The 17,435-nt window shown below is 43.9% G+C and overlaps 1 protein-coding gene across 3 annotated transcripts in view; it reads right to left on the reverse strand.

The window, feature by feature from the left end:
• Positions 1 to 15,203, reverse strand: part of RASSF6 (Ras association domain family member 6) — a 94,930-nt gene extending 79,727 nt beyond the window's left edge. For 2 of the 3 annotated variants that reach the window (XM_029598842.1, XM_029598859.1), the window contains exons 1-2: positions 15,024 to 15,202; positions 3,576 to 3,678 (exon numbers count right to left, since the gene is read on the reverse strand). In XM_029598842.1, the coding sequence (XP_029454702.1) occupies positions 3,576 to 3,661 (86 nt within the window). In that variant the 5' untranslated portion in view covers positions 3,662 to 3,678; positions 15,024 to 15,202. Of the gene's footprint in view, positions 1 to 1,252; positions 1,333 to 3,575; positions 3,679 to 15,023 lie in introns of all 3 variants that reach the window. The other variant, XM_029598852.1, reaches the window with a different exon arrangement.
• Positions 15,204 to 17,435: the final 2,232 nt, after the last annotated feature.

Consider the following 17,435-nt stretch of genomic DNA (forward strand, 5'->3'; position numbering starts at 1 on the left):
TTTTATAACATGCGCGTGCCGGCGCACACCTGTTATAAAAAATTGGCGGGCCACGCACAAGGGGTGTACATTTTAGCTAATTTTGCGCGGCGACGCATCACTGCTTTCCCCAGTTCCTAGTCCGCGCTAATTAAGGAGCGAACTGGGAGGGAACTTCCCTAGTCCCTACCCTATCCTCCCTTCCCCTTTCCTCACCAACCCCTAAATTTAAAATTTCTTTTTTTTTTTTTTAATTTTTAAACTGCATGCCGACAGCAGAGGCTCCAGAGACAGCGAACAATGGTGCTGTTCCAGCCCACCCCACCTCGACCCAAACACGCCCTTCAGCCCACCCCTTCCAAGAGGCCCAGCACTTGAGCTCGTACTGGCCTATATGCGCATAGCAGGGCCTCTTGGAAGATTCGCCCGGCGCACATAAAGCCCAGCCACATGCGTAAAGGCCAGAATTTATGCACGCCGGGCATTTTAAATCTGCCCTTGAGGGTGGTAAATATTGTAGCAGTTGCGATTTAATACAAGAAGGTATAGTGGAATGAATTGTGGGTACAGAAAACAAAGAGAAATACATGGCCAATCAAAACTCTTAATCCTGCTCCACATCCCTTTAGACATTATTCCCATATTAACCTTAAAACAAATGGCTCATATCACCTCTGAAATCTTAACCTCAATTATCAGTCTCAGTCTTAAGGAAGAAATTGTCCCCGACTTAATAAAATGTGCAATAATAAGACCTATATTAAAAAAAATATAACCTTGATCCATCTGACCTGAGCAACTATAGACTGATTTCAAATCTTCCTTTGATTGCTAAAATCCTAGAAAAGGTTGCACAAAAGCAAATAACTGAGCACCTAGAGAACAATAATATCCTTTATCCCGCTCAATATGGCTTCAGGAAGCATTTAAGCATGGAAATCCTACTGCTAACACACCATGATACAATACTGAGAGGTTTCGATTGTGGTCAAAAATTTATGTTAGTACTACTGACCTTTCTGAAGCATTCGACATGGTAGATCACAACATCTTAATCAATCGACTCATAGAAATCGAATTAGCAGACACAACTTTAAAACGGTTCCTATCCTACCTTAACAATAGATCTTTTGAAGTCAAAATTCAAAATTGCACATCAAAGAAAATAAACCTAGAAACCGGAGTGCCCCAAGGGTCCTCACTGTTTGCCATGTTATGTAACATCTATATGATACCAGTTTGTCATCTACTGGCAGGGATAGGTTTAACCTACCTCATATACGCTGACAATATCCAGTTCCTGGTACCGATTCAGAATCCATTGAAAAGGTGCTTAAAACAACCTCAATGTATCTAATGGTAATCAAAAACGTAGTAAATCATATGAAACTTATACTTAATGTCAAAAAAACAGTAATACTTTTTCTGGATAGAAAAATGGTTACTGATAAACTTCCACCACTCAAAGTCGATAACACCCAGACCGAAATTGAATTAACAACCTTCACCAGAGACTTTGGAATCTTTTTGGACACTGAACTTAAATTAAAAAACATATCGCCTTAAAAGTAAAAGATGGTTATCATAAATGACTAACCCTTAGACACCTAAAACGACTACTGTCTCTAAATGACTTTAGAACAGTAATACAACTATTAATCTTTGCCAACAGACTATTGCAATTCTATCCTACTAGGACTCCCAACGTCTACACTATGTCTTTTACAGGTTCTTCAGAATTCAGCAGCAAGACTACTGAAAGGGAAGAAGAAAATAGATCACATTACACCTGTATTGATATCTTTACATTGACTCCCAGTAAAACAGCGCATTGAATTTAAAATCCTTTGTCTAATACATAAGATCATTAATAATGAACAAACAGACTGGCTTAATGCAGCAATCAAGCTTCATGTCCCTAGTAGAAATCTTTGTTCCACTGATCAGGGTTTGTTAACGGAAGGGCGCAAGGCAGAATGTTCACCTAGGGCGCCTAAACACCCTTGCACAGGCCCTGGTGGACGGCAAAATGTAGTGTGAGAAATCAAAAAGGCACAGCTTAGGAATAGAGGATCCTTTGTGTTGGGAAGCTGAAAGTAAAATAAAAAATTAAGTAGTGACTTTGCTATTGTGATAGGAAGGAAAAAATGAGAAAATTAGATAGGCCTGATGGGGTTTATCTATTATTACAAGAAAAAAAGGATATGAACCTCTATGTGCACTTAAAAATATATGACAGATGAACACCAAACAAATATATGACAGATGACACCAAACTATTTTTGATAGTTTATCATTATGTGCTAGCACTATTGACCACATACTTAAGGCAACATCCAGCTTCATTGAAACTAGTCTCTGTTGGGCCATGAACCTTCATTCACAATGAACTGGGGCTACTTTGTGTCCCTTTCCATCTCACTTAGCCCAGTCATTACCACAGAAGTCTTTGTCTGAGGGTCACACACTCTGGGGCCAATGCTATAATAAATGCGGAAAGCGGGTGCTAATCTTTCAGCTCCCACTTTCTTAACGCGTGCATGGCACCAGCAAAGGGGGGGCGCCATGCTATAAACAAATTAGGGGTTATGAACACCAGATGCCGAGTTTATCGACCGAGTGTATCGGCGTCGGTTTTCATAACGCAGCCGGCCGGTTATGAAAACCGACGCTGAGCATATTGGCGTTGGTCTTCGATGCGGCCAACTGAGGTTTTTTTTTTCTAACTTTTAAAGAAGTACAGAAAAGCAATTTTTTCTGCTTTTCTGTACTTTTTTTCAAATGTGCTCAGTCTGAGACGCACATTTATTTTTTTGCATTGGAGTGAATGAATAATAGCCTCATTCACATGCATTTGCATGTGATGAGTGCTATCTCATTCACTCCACATCAGACGCGCATTAAATAGGAGCTATTCCCCCTATTGCATTAGGGGTTGATTAGCGCCTATTTAACCAGCATCCGACTGCGGGTTATACAATGCACTCGGCTGAGCGCACTGCATTGCATTGGCCCCTCTGCTTCCAGAGTTCCACAGTCATGGGCCCTTAATTCAGCCACTGAATTTTGCTATTATGCGAGGACTGTGACCTACTCTCGTCCGGGGATTGTGAGTGCTGCCTTGGAAGTATCCCACCCCTGGCCAAACCTGAAAAGTTGGGGGTCTGGCTTGGGAGCCACCAAGCTGGCCCAGCCTCATTTTTTTTTCATGTAGTATTAGTTGTTTTGAATGCTTTGTGACACTATTCAAACCAACTATATTAAAGTCCACAGTATTCTTTAGCTACTGTCTGCTGCTGACATGGTTACATGTCTCAGGTTTCAACTTCAGAAAGTTCTGGTTATGTTACATCTTGAGTCAATGCATCTTAAAATGTAAGTAATGTGATCAAGGTTTTCATCTGTTGTCAGTTTCTCTGTTTCTCTTACCAGAGTCAGGGAACTGTGGGGATTTGCTTAAGGAATTTGATGTACAACAACATGAAGGAGATATTTTATATTTCACCATTATGCACCAGGTGAGCATTTGACATGCAGAATGAAATAATTGTCCAAGAATCAAACATTACACATCCAGAAATAAAGATAAATGTCACCTGGTGATGTCCCATTTTTCAGCGATGAAGACTGGGGAAGACTGTTGATGAGAATTCATGTTTAGCTTTGGTTTTTTTTCATGCATTCAAGTTAGATGAAAGACTGCAAGAAACAAGCACAGGTGTCGGTTTATTTGGGGGGATGGAGGGTGTGGCTACTGTAAAGAACCTTTTCACAACCTCCCAGTCAGACCTGTCAATTAACTTTGGCCCATTAGAGCAGTCCTAGTTTTTCAGCTGCAATTTATTCTGGGATTTCAGTCTTGATAATATATATATATATATAAATAAAAGAGAATACAAATCCCAGAATGCCAGAGTATAAAAACCAGGGCTGACTCTAAAGGGTCAATATTTTAAAGAGCAATAATGGCAATTTCACAGGACAAGTTGACTTTTTTCCTACTAGGAGGAATGGGAGTGGAGAGGGAGCCTGAGCTAAGAGATCCTATGGCATCTACTAGGAGGGAGGAAGAGGAAGCTAAGAGCCTTATAAAGGAAGCCCTCTCAGGTTTCAACTCTTCCTCCTTAAAAAGGAAGAAGGCCCCTTGTCCACGACCTCCTATGGTGGCTCTTCCTGGGTGTGAGTTGGTGGCAGGGAAGTCTGTATTGTCCAAATGCATCTTTGGTAAATACTTCTTTTATTATATTTTATATACTCCTTGTGCGTTTTGCCTTCTTCTATATTATGGAGTAGATTTTCAAAGCATGGCTACATTGGCTAGGCACCTCCCTTAGCTGAACAGAATCAGACTGGCAAAGTTAAACTGATTTTCAGGTGCAACCTAGGCAGCTAAGCTGCAGAACAAAATAGAAACATAAACATAGAAACATAGAAATGACGGCAGAAGAAGACCAAACGGCCCATCCAGTCTGCCCAGCAAGCTTCACACATTTTTTCTCTCATACTTATCTGTTTCTTTTAGCTCTTGGTTCTATTTCCCTTCCTCCCCCACCATTAATGTAGAGAGCAGTGATGGAGCTGCATCCAAGTGAAATATCTAGCTTGATTAGTTAGGGGGTAGTAGGGGTAGTAACCGCCGCAATAAGCAAGCTACACCCATGCTTATTTGTTTTAACCCAGACTATGTTATACAGCCCTTATTGGTTGTTTTTCTTCTCCCCTGCCGTTGAAGCAGAGAGCTATGCTGGATATGCATCTAAAGTTAAGTATCAGGCACATTTGATTTGGGGTAGTAACTGCCGTAACAAGCCAGCTACTCCCCGCTTTGTGAGTGTGAATCCTTTTTTCTTCTCCCCTGCCGTTGAAGCTATGCTGGGTATGCGTGAAGTATCAGTTTTTCTTCTCCCCTGCCGTTGGAGCAGAGAGCTATGCTGGATGTGCATCGAAAGTGAAGTATCAGGCACATTTGGTTTGGGGTAGTAACCGCCATAACAAGCCAGCTACTCCCGGCTTTGTGAGTGCAAATCCTTTTTTCCACATTTCCTCTTGCTGTTGAAGCTTAGAGTGATGTTGGAGTCACAGTAACCATGTGTATGTTTATTGAATAAGGGTATTGTGTCCAGGCAGTAGCCATCATTCTGGCGAGTCACCCACTCTTCATTGGCGGCCTCTTGACTTTATGGATCCACAGTGTTTATCCCATGCCCCTTTGAAGTCCTTCACAGTTCTGGTCTTCACCACTTCCTCCAGAAGGGCATTCCAGGCATCCACCACCCTCTCCGTGAAGAAATACTTCCTGACATTGGTTCTGAATCTTCCTCCCTGGAGCTTCAAATCGTGACCCCTGGTTCTGCTGATTTTTTTCTTATGGTAAAGGTTTGTCGTTGCCTTTGGATCATTAAAACCTTTCAAGTATCTGAAAGTCTGTATCATATCTCCTCTGCTCCTCCTTTCCTCCAGGGTGTACATATTTAGATTCTTCAATCTCTCCTCGTACGTCATCCGATGAAGATCCTCCACCTTCCTGGTCGCCCTTCTCTGTACCGCTTCCATCTTGTCTTTGTCTTTTTGTAGATACGGTCTCCAGAACTGAACACAGTACTCCAGGTGAGGCCTCACCAAGGACCTGTACAAGGGAATAATCACTTCCCTTTTCTTACTTGATATTCCTCTCTCTATGCAGCCCAGCATTCTTCTGGCTTTTGCTATCGCCTTGTCGCATTGTTTCGCAGACTTCATATCATTAGACACTATCACCCCAAGGTCCCTCTCCTGCTCCGTGCACATCAGCCTTTCCCCCCCCATCGAATACAGTTCATTAGGTTTAGATCTAGCCTGCCAAAATATGCTTGACTAAAATGCAAACTTGCAACTGTTTTACCTAAATTAGGGTATCCATGTTAGTGAGCTAGCACTCAAAATCAGTGCTGTTTGACTAATTTCCTCCCCCAAGTAAGCATGCTCCCAGGCCCACCTATTTTTTTAGGTAACCGAAAGTTAATTGCTCAGCAGGGATGGGGATTGTCAAAAACAGAGGTCTAGCAGGCTAACTCTTCAACTTAGCCCTTTGAAATATTCCCCCCTATGTTTTCAGAAGTGTGTATGGGAGAAGAGATTTTAATGGCAATTCGATGTGTCTTGTGAAGGAGGGGTATGGCTGACATGGGTACAGCAACCTGGAAGAGACGGAACTGATTGTATGCACTAGTGCTTTGGGAGCTGTGAACTATTTGATAGGAAATTTGAATCGGGAACATTTCAGCCTGATTCAGATCTGTCAAAAAAGGTTTCCCTGAGATTTGATGGGAAAATCCATTACATTCTGCCCCAGCAGTGCTCAGAGAAATTCAACGCAGGTCTATCAGTATTATTAAGGACCCTCTGATTTGCAAAACCCTCAGCAAATTTCCACCCATCGACCCTGGGTGTGACCTTCAGTGCTCATTTGCTGATAAAGATGTTTATTGAAGCCAAAGCAATGAACTTTTAGAATGTTTCTGGATTTGCTAAATTGTTTCCAAAACCTCTTTTAAATGAATGTTCCCACCTTGCTATAAGACGGAGTTTTTCAAGCTGGTCCTAGAGTTTAATGAAGAATTTTCACACATCTACTCAGGAAAAAGTAAAAAAATAAAATAAAATAAAAAGGCTTATGCAGGTAAGAATGACTGCCTCAGTGATTTTCAGCCCTTCTAACTCAAAGTGCATGAGTTTGGACTAAGGAAAGTAGGAGAGCTGAATGCTAGCGAGTCCTCCCACTAAAAATGTACCCTTGCTGAAGAATAATGTGTACTATGTACAACCGAGTTAAACATTACGGATGGTTTTCTTTTTCTGTCATTGTTTCACGGGGGGGGGGGGGGGAAATAGCAATTTTCAAGCTGTTTACACTGTTCACTGGCATCAGCTTGAAACCAAGTTTCAGAGCAAAAGTCTGCCCCTACTTTGACTCTGAAACTTAGCCCAGGGGCAAAGTATCCGTGGGTGGGGCACCTGTTTTTTTTTTTCCATGCACAATGCAGTGCACATCTTCAGTTGAGCTGAAAATGCAATCCATAATATTCTTCTCCTCTCCCAACCTAAATGAGTCCTGGGAGGCTGAGAATGCAAATGCTGTGGGGAAAAAAAGTGGGCTGTTTATGCATTGAGGGAAGGAATGGTTTTCAGACAGTTCAGTTTATTGGGGGAAAAAAATCGCTTTTGCCCACAGAAATGGCACTGGAAAATGCCCTGTAATGATGTGTCAGGAACACTGCATGAGAGGATTTAGGAAGATATGGCAAGGAGTGTACATGCCAATTGCCTTTTAATTTTTTTTTTCACAAAGATTCCTTAAAATTTTATGCATAATTTATATATAAAAAAAATACAGTCTCTGGAGCTAAAACTCTGGGACTTGTGTGATGAGGAAGGCTTAAGGAGGAATATGACAAGAGTCAAGGACACCATTTGAAATAGTGGGAAATATTGGTACAAATTTCCTCCCCATGCCCCAGATCACTGCTTCCCATCATGCTTTCCCCTCTCACGCAGCTTCTTGGTCTCACTACCTTCACCCTACCACTCTGTAACGCTCAGTCCATCTCCAAAAAAAACACCCATTCTCAATGATATTCTCCTAGACTGTAGCCCAGACATACTCGCCTTAACAGAAACCTGGCTCAAGGACACGGACACTGTCCTTCTAAATCAATTGCCCTTACACAACTACAACATCTTCTCAATCCCACGACCAAAATGAAGAGGAGGTCTCCTGCTAGCCGCTAAGAAAGAACTCAGATTCTCCTCCCACCACACCAACACCTTACCCAAGCTAGAAATTGGCCTTTTCAAATCAACTAACCTTCAAATCTGCCTAGTATACACCCCCCCCCCCCCCGTCCTTCTTGAGAACAACCTCTAAACTCCGCTCATTGAATTCATATCAGAAAATATAGACCTCCACGTTGACTCACTTCCCCTTACACCCACATGCAACTCCTTCCCTACCTCGCTTAAAGCTATGGGATTCCATCAAATTATAACCGAACCCACCCACAAAGCAGGCCACACACTCGACTTAATATTTATCAACTCCCACATCATCTCCACTGACACCCCCTCCTGCACCCTGGTCCCATGGTCTGATCACACTTATAGCTATCCACCTATCAATAAAAAACAAACCCTTCCCCCAACACATTAACAAAAAACCATACAATTCAGAAAACCATGCAGCAGAGACGAACTTATCACCTCCCTCTCCAACACCCTGGTAAACCTTGATCTCACTGATACAGAGGCGGCAGTCTCGTCTTGGAATGAGATTACCACTGAAATAGCCAATACCATCTGCCCGCAAACAACAAAAATACTAAATTCCTCCATCAACCCAAAAAAACAATGGTACACACCTCAACTTAAAAATCTTAAACAATCCCTGAGAAGCCTAGAAAAGAAATGGTGCCAAGACCCATCCCCTCCCAAACTGGCTAACTACAAAACCACCCTACACCTTTATCGCACAACCATCAATAAAACAAAAAAAAAGACTTCTACGCCAGTAGAATCCATGACCTGCAATACAACTCTAAAGCACTTTTCACATATATAACTGAGCTCACCAAAATCTCCATTCCCACCTTGCCAGATGAAGATATCCAATCTAAATGCGATAACCTCTTCAGTGTCAAAATCTCTAAACTAATACAACGCTTTCCTTCCACACCCCAACCCAATACTATGCCGACAACAATCTCACTTACATCCCTTAACACCTTTGAACCAACCTCGTCCACTGAAACTGAAGCCATTCTAAAGAAAATGAACCCAGCATGGCACCCCTCGGACACCATCCCCACAAAAACACTATTATCCATTCCCAGCACAATAGCCAAACCCATCGCGGATATCATTAACAGCTCACTTACCCATGGAATAGTTCCGGTGCCTCTAAAAAAGCTTCCGTCAAACCCCTACTCAAAAAATACAATATTGACCCAAACGATCCCTCCAGTTTCAGACCCATCTCAAATCTGCCCTTCCTGGCTAAAATACTTGAAAAAGTAGTTAACACCCAGCTGTCAGACTACATCGAAAACCACAATATCCTTTTCCCTTCACAATTCGGCTTCCGCAGATTTTTCAACACCGAGACTCTCCTAATCACCCTCATTGACACCATTCTAAAAGGTTTTAACAAAGGTCAATCCTACCTACTTGCTCTACTTGACATATCCTTTGCATTTGACACGGTAAACCACAATATCCTTTTAACCCGTCTCAAAGAAATTGGGATATCTGTAACTCCCCTCAACTGGTTTGAATCATACCTAACCAATAGACACTACAACGTTAGATTTGACGACATCGAGTCCAAACCCATACTCCTATCCAGGGGTATTCCACAAGGCTCTTCCCTCTCTTCCACCCTCTTCAATAATTACCTCCTTCCCCTTTGCCAACTACTTTCTGATTTAAATCTCCCTCATTTTCTCTACGCTGATGACGTGCAAATACTCATCCCCATCACAGACTCCTTAGACAACACACTTAAAACCCAGGAAAATGCACTATCCATGATCAATAGCCTCCTTAACAATCTTAATCTGGCCCTCAACACGTCCAAAACAAAACTCATGCTCATCGCCCCATCCAATAACCCCAGAATAGCTTCACCCCAAACTATTACACTCTCGCAGATAGTATGAGACCTTGGAGTCACCTTAGATAATCAACTCAACCTAAAAAAATTTATAGGATCAACCATGAAAGAATGCCACTTTAAACTCAACACCCTTAAGAAACTCAGACCACTCCTCCACCAAAACGACTTCCGCACAGTTCTGCAAGCCACCATAATCACCAAAATAGACTATTGTAACTCCCTACTCCTCGGTATCCCCAAAGCCTCTATCAAACCCTTACAAATGCTACAGAATTCTGCTGCCAGAATTCTCACAAATACTCGCAAAAAAGACCATATTACACCCATCCTCAGAGATCTCCACTGGCTCCCCATCTCCTCCCGTATTATTTACAAAACACTCAGCATCTTACTTAAAACCAGAACATGCAGTGGTATAATGACTCAATACAATTCCACACAGTCAACAGACCAACCAGATCTTCCTACAAAGGCACCCATGGCATTCCCTCGCCCAAGCTAACCCATCTCAACACCACTAAAGACCGCGCTCTATCAATTGCAGGTCCATCAACATGGAATACCATGCCTCCTGACCTCAGACAAGAGCAATGTATTCAAAAATTAAAAAAAAACTTAAAACATGGCTCTTCAAAAAGGCTTACCGCTAACTCCATCCATTTCACTTAAATGTTTTCTCTTCAGTACAACCCTCTACACCCATTCAGCCAATCTTTTATATAATCCTACTGCATAGCTCTTTCCACTTGAATTTATATTACGGTTTCTCTTCTATTGAACTTTTTAAGTTCCTAACTCCTTTATTAACCCTGAACCAGGTCCATGTAATTCCTTGTTTCTAGTTATTCATGTTATTTGTAAACCGGCATAATGTACAAATGAATTCTATAAGTTCCTAACACCTTTGTTAATTTCTTAAGTTCCTATCCCCTTTGTTAACCCTGAACCAGTTCCATGTATTTCTGCTTTTCTAGTTATCAATGTTATATGTAAATCGGCATGATGTACAGACGAATGACAGTATATAAAAGACTTAAATAACATTAACAAAAGATCTTCCCGAATTTATCACATAAATGACCCGTCTTTAATGTACTTAAACATATATTTACTAATCACAAAGATGTCACATATCATTTGCTTAAACAACTTTCTCCTAGTGTTCTTAAACGTGAGCGAATTTCTCCGTATCATAGCGGATATTTGTGAAGAGAAAATTGCTCAAGTTAGCAATCAATGGGATATCCATGCGACATGGAGAAATTTGCCCAAGTTTAAGAACACGAGGAGAAAATTGTTAAACATGGGTATTTGTACTAATATTGTGAGCTATTGTTTTATAAGAAGAGGAATGATGTTAAAAACGCATATATGTGCATAGTTATCTAACACATTCTTTGTGACACTTGTTATATGTAGTTAAGCAATTGTGTCATTTTGTGATCTTTTAAACTTAAGACGTGCTTTAACATGTGAAGGTGATGTGAATGGAATAGTTTGTATTTATGTATGTTTTAAGCTGTTGTGGAAATACAATTTTAACATTGTTTAGTGAAAGTACATTTTGTATTTTGTATGAATATTTCCCATTGTTTCAAATGGTATCAAAGCAAATTGGGAATATTGTGTAATTTTCACCCAGTAAGATATTGGTTTACCTTGGAAGAGTCAAGGACAACCAGGGATACTCGCCTAGGAATATGGTTCGAGCTCTAGGAACACCAGCATCCACAAATGTAAAGAGACATGCGAGCTCTGCAAACAAGACTCACTTCTGAGCAGAATTATTTAACTTTTTCTTCATTATGTCGGCATATGCATTTAACTTATTGAGCGTATATATTTTTTTATGGCCAGTATTTAAGTGATTCATTTCTCTCTAAAAATGTTTGCTGAATCTGCAGAGGGTTAGGAACCAAGAAAAACAGTTCAGGGGGTAATTAATAATTTTAGAGACAGTTAAAGCATATATGAATCACCAGAATGTGTTGCACTGATGGACCTTCCTGAACCACTCCTGGAAAATAAATGTTATTGTTGCACCAAAAGCCATATGAGATGAGACTTGTGAACTTAGATATGGATATCCTAGAGGAAAGAAGAGACAGAGGATAGGCTAAAGTCATTTAAATACCTGGAAGTTATTAAGAATGCACAAGAAGCAAAACTTTTCCAATTGAAAGCTGTAGAGCTAAGGGTCATGACATGATCAAAGCTCCAGTGATGTAGATTAGATTCAGGAACTTAAAGGGTGGTGAATGCCTGTAATTGTGAAGATAAAATTGGTAATGGAATTCAAAAAGGCATGGAATAAACACAGAGGATCCCTAGATGCAAGATGGAAATTGTTGTGCTGGGATGAATGGAGTGTGCCCTTGGACCTCGGTGAACCGGGAGAGGAGCTCTGAGGAAGCGCCGAGGGAGGTGAGATGGAGCCTCGTCTGGGCAGAGACTGGAAGCCCAGGCCCCTGCCAACCTGCACCGCCTCCGGGAGGCCAACCACGCAAGGTTGGTCTCTGAGTAGTACTCCGACCACTCCAAGCCCTTTCGGACCTGCCACTGGGTAACAGCTGAGGCGGCAGGCCGGACAGGAGGCAGAGGTGGATGAAGGCCATGGGCACTGGACAGACTAAGGTGCTGACAAAGACAAAGACACTGGGATGAAAGGCAAGTAAATCAGACAAGTAAAAGTCCTGAACTTCACGGAAAGCGCAGGACCACCTGCCGCTTGCGGACACTCAACAAAGAGCAGCACAGAAGCGCAGGATGGACAACGGCCCCTCAGGAAGTCCAGGAATGGGAAGACAGACATCTGGACATCAGAGATGGTGGACGTCAGAACAGACGGATAGAGGTAACTGGCCAAAACTCAACCAGCAACGTCCTGGACTGAGCCTCGGGAACCCGGTGTGATCGATGCACCTGACAGGTCATTTGAAGGAAGGGAAACTTTTGACCCAGCATGGAAGACGCATCAAAAGGTCATCCCGAAGTTCGACTGAGGATGGGCCCCAGGGTGGTGAATCCGGAACCAGGAACATAATCGATCTGACGAGGGACGTGGAGAATCCTCGGCCACGATGGATGGAATTGTCCCACAGAGTGCCCTACATACCCCAGCCAGGATGGTCACGGACCACTCGGGCCACTGTGTGCCCTACACAACCCAGCTGCGCTGGTCATGGACCACGCAGGGATGGAACAAGCGGAGCCTCGGAGACATCTGGACACATGGCGGACGACAAGGACATCTGGACACATCAGGAACAGCAGAGACATCAACAGAAACTAGGAAGATGGGCACAGGAACATCTGCACAAATCAGGACGGAGCAGACGTCAGCAGAGACCAGAAACATAGATAACAAGGGATCCCACGAAGACAGGAAATGCCAGGAAGGAGTAGGAGGTTCGGAGTCCTAAAGAAGACTAGCCCCTTGCCAAGGCAAGGAAGGAATGAAGGCAGGACATTTTTATAGGCAGAAGAGGTGAATCCCACGGTGATGTCATCAGGATCACCACTCCCTTGCTGGCCCATTAAGAAAGGGAGATGCGGCCTCGCCCCTTAGGAAGAAGGGGCAGGACCTTGGAGAGTGGCGTCCCTGCCGCTGAAGAATGCAGGAGCAGGAGCTGGGCCGTGAACAGGCCCTGACGTGGGAGGTAGCTTCCTGCTGCGGAAGAAGGACCGGGGGCGGCCTCAGCCATAGGATTCACCAGCATAAGCGGCCTCCAGGCCACAGAGGGGTGGAGTCAGCCAAGGAGATGGCATCGGGAGGCAGGCAGGCTGGCGGCGAAGACAACAGCCTCTGGGCTGTGAGGTAAGCACCTCTCGTGGCTAGCCCGCGAGCAGGAGCACAACAGAAATGAAGCACTGGGGTAACCTGTCCAGAGCAGCAATTACAACCCTAAACAACTTCTTAGGCAGACTGGATGGGCCATTGTGTCTTGGTCTGCCAACACTTTACTGCTTACTTCATATCTGCAGGAGAAGATAGGCTTTTCCTTCTAACTAATTTCTTCTGAATGACACAAACAGCATAAGAGTGAAGTTGTGGGGAATGTAGTCTTGGTACCCCCTCCCCATTTCTAATGTAGGATATTTCTATTCTAATTAGCATACCTGGAAACTTTGAGTTGTGGTTACCCTAAGATTGCTGTTGAATCGCACGTGGAGGGGAGGGGGGGAGGGAGATAGGAGGAAGTAATAATGTATATCATACAGTGTGACTGCCTATCTAATCTGCCCATCCACACCAACTGCTCAGCTTTACAATCCCTACCATTTCCTCAAAGATCCTCTGTGCTTATCTCATGCTTTCATAAATTCAGATATTGTCCTTGTCTCCACCACCTCCACGGGGAGGCTGCTCCGTTCATCCACCACCTACTCTTTCTGTAAAGACATATTTCCTTAGATTACTCCTGAATCACTCTGTTCCCATCAACTTTCTCTGCTCTACCCCCTCCCTGCTAGTCCATACTATCTGTCTGCCACCATCACCATGTTTTCCCCTCCTCCAGGGCTGACCCCAGCACTCTCCTTGCTCCCATCCCCTTACAAGTCACAGCTCAAAAACTTGAGTCCCAAATCCTGGAATCACAGCTGCAGTTTCTCACCCCATGCTGCCTGTAGTGAGAGTATGCTCCAGACTTACCCGTGCCCTACCTGCAGATTTACTGAAGGGGAGTGGCTGAAGCAGTATAAACAGTGAAGCCCGGAAGTTTTTGGGTGTTTCCCTTGACTTGGGGAGGGGAATCTGGAGAGCTCCCAGATTTGCTAACTAGGATATACATTGACATTTAAGTAATTGGTCGGTGGAAAACCCATTTAAAGAAAAATACTTTACCAGAGCAGTCATGCTTTTCAAAACTGTCTTCTTGTAAAAGAAGAACCATTGACCATGGGCTCATGCACCCACATTTGGGACTAAAGAAAAATGTGTGGTCAAACGTTATTTTGGGTTTAGTAAATAAAAATGATTGTATCCTATAATAAACAAAAAAGAAAGAATGTAGTTCAGAGGCTCCGAGCATTGCGGTAATCCCACTTTTTAGCACTTTCTTAGACTGGCTAGGCTACAGCTTGGAAGAAAGCAATACTGTTATCCTTTTTCCTCAGATACAGACTCCTGGATGATCATTTAGCAAAGACCTTCTGATTACATCCGGCTTCAGATGGAACCTTGCCCTAATGTCTTTTGCCTATAGGTCATTCAGATTGTGAGTGACAGCCTATTCCTCCCTTTCAGTGCAATATACGATTAGTGATTACTGAGCAGTCTAAAGTGGGGGCTCCAGCATGATTTGCCTGGCACTTATTTCAGTCCTTGGTCAGTCAGAATGACACAGCCCAGAAAAACAGAAACAAGGAGAGGTTCCGTGACTCAAATTTCACTTACCTTTGTGCCCTGGTCCAGAAGGAAATGCGGGAGGAGTTCACATGTTCCTTTGCCCAGCTGCTGGAGAAACATGACAGTCTTCACACCACCTGACAGCTCCCCACAGTCCTTTACCAAAGACAAAGGAGAAGTTAATTATTACTCTTGCCCTACAGGCAAAGAAGTGTTGGAAGGCGGAGGCACTCCTTTGTGGCTCGGTGCATTGTGGGAGTGTTTACTATACCTGCCTTCCAGAAGCAGCTGATAGGGCGGGCCACGCCCTCCCCCGCAGACAGCTCACCTAGGAGAGCAGCAGGCCTGCTTCTTGATTATTCATTCCTTTAAGAACTGACTCTTTATTTTATACCGCACCAGAGGCCATCAGAGCCGACTGTTCTATGAAGCAGCCAGCATTAGGTTATAGCTCCAATCATTACATAATAGGTATTGTGTTAAGAAAAGCATTTATTTCCCTACTGGTCTTCTCATACATCTCTGACTTTTAATGTTTTTAACAAATGAAAATTATTAACTGGCTGTCAATTAATTGATTTTTAAAAGTCTAAAGACTAGTTAGGCTGAACATTTTTTTCCCCATAATGGGAAGACTGAAAGGGGCATGGAATGAACTCACCCCCACGGATATTGCTGCAGGCTGCCGTGGCAAAGCCCTAATAATGTTGCTACAGTTAATTAAGTCGATTGCAGATGACTGGCCAGGTTTACAGCTACAACAGTCACAGATATGAAAGATGTTGTGTGAATTGCTACGTGTTGCAAAGAAAACTTTTCAGGAAAAAACTGCTTGCTCCAGAATACTTAAGAGGTCAATAATTGCGTAAGCAAGTGAATGGTATAGTTACCCGGATATCTTTACTCAGAAATTCAACAGAACATACCCGGATGAGGGTCCTGCTGAATATACCCAGCTACAGTTATCCGGGTAACTTCAGATCGAGGGTGGGGATAAGGCTGAAAATCAGTGCTACCTGAGCAAAGTGAAACCACACCCTGGGAAAGCTCCCAGTGCCATGTCTTATTATCCAGCTAAATTTTGTTTGGGTACCACCCCAGACAAAACGAGGTGGGGGAACGGAGGAAAATATTACAGTTTCTGGTTTTGTCCAGATAATTCCAAAAGTTGCCCGGACAAAGTCTTTGAACCTCTTAGGGGGCCAGTTTTCAAACTGCCTGCATTGGGACAAACTCCCTGGGTACTTTTCATCTGTGGACTTTGCACTAAATATCAAAGAGAAAGTGCACCCAAACCTTTACATTGAAACTTGCCACAGGTACAGAATGCCCACAGACACTGGTATCTGCTTTTTGTGCGAATATTTGTCATGGTAAATAATGGACATAGATATGAAAATACAATCTATGCACTATGGAGGTAATTTTAAAAGGGGTTACATGTTGCGCGCTCCGGCCGCGTTGGCACCGCGGCTGGACCTGCTCACCTTATGCGGTCCTCCACGAGCACTGGCCTTGCCGACGCTGCTAGCTCCCAGCATCTGCGGCGTCCTGCGGCTTCTCCCGGGCCTTCAAGGCCCTCTACCTCTCCCGGCTCCTCACGCCGAGGCTCGGTGTTCACGCTGGCATCGGATCCGCCCCTAAGTGCGCGCACGCGGATCTCCTGGACATTTAAAGGGCCAAGCGTGGGAACCTCCTCCACGGCGTGCCATGATGACATCACCTGAGCCCTGTATAAAAGACAGGGCTCAGTTCCCTGCCTTGGAATCGAGTCGTTCCATTCCTGCCTGACTAATGCTCGCCCCGGAACTAGCCCCCGACCGTCTGTTTCCGGAGTACCGTTCCGCCTGTTGGCTCCTTTCTGCAGAGGCTGGAGACTTGGTCCGGCAGGTTGCCCACCGAGCATTGCATCGGGTCGACACTTTTGGTATACTAGTTTGCCTCCTTGTGTTCCAATGCTCTCTTGTTCCAGCGACTCTTCATTCCCAGTGTCTCCGATGTTCCTGTATCCTTCTCAGGTAGTATCTCTTCAGACTGACCTCTGGTAATGACCTCTGACCCAGTTTTTCCTGGAAAGTTTTCTGACCATTCTCCTGTCTGCCGCCTGGAACTGACCACTGCCTGCCTGACCATTTGCTTGTCTGCCGCCTGGAACCAACCCTTGCTTGCCTTGACTACGCTCGGATTGACTCTGGTATTGACCCCTGCTTTGGCTGATTACTCCTGGACTGATACTCTGGTTCTGACCCTTGTGCTTCACTCGGACACTCTCTTCTGGCCTACTGTGACTACCAGACCAACCTGCTTGGAAACTAACCGCGGCTTCCACCTGACTAGATCTGCAGGCGCTGCCTGCCTCACCCAGAGAATCTTCCAGAACTGTTGCCTCCCTGAAGTCTCTGGAGCTTCCAGTTCGGGTCTGGTCCATCCTCTCTGCATCAGTCACGCACCCTTGCTCGT

The sequence above is a fragment of the Rhinatrema bivittatum genome, chromosome 1 (assembly GCF_901001135.1).
Source record: "Rhinatrema bivittatum chromosome 1, aRhiBiv1.1, whole genome shotgun sequence".
NCBI lineage: Eukaryota > Metazoa > Chordata > Amphibia > Gymnophiona > Rhinatrematidae > Rhinatrema > Rhinatrema bivittatum.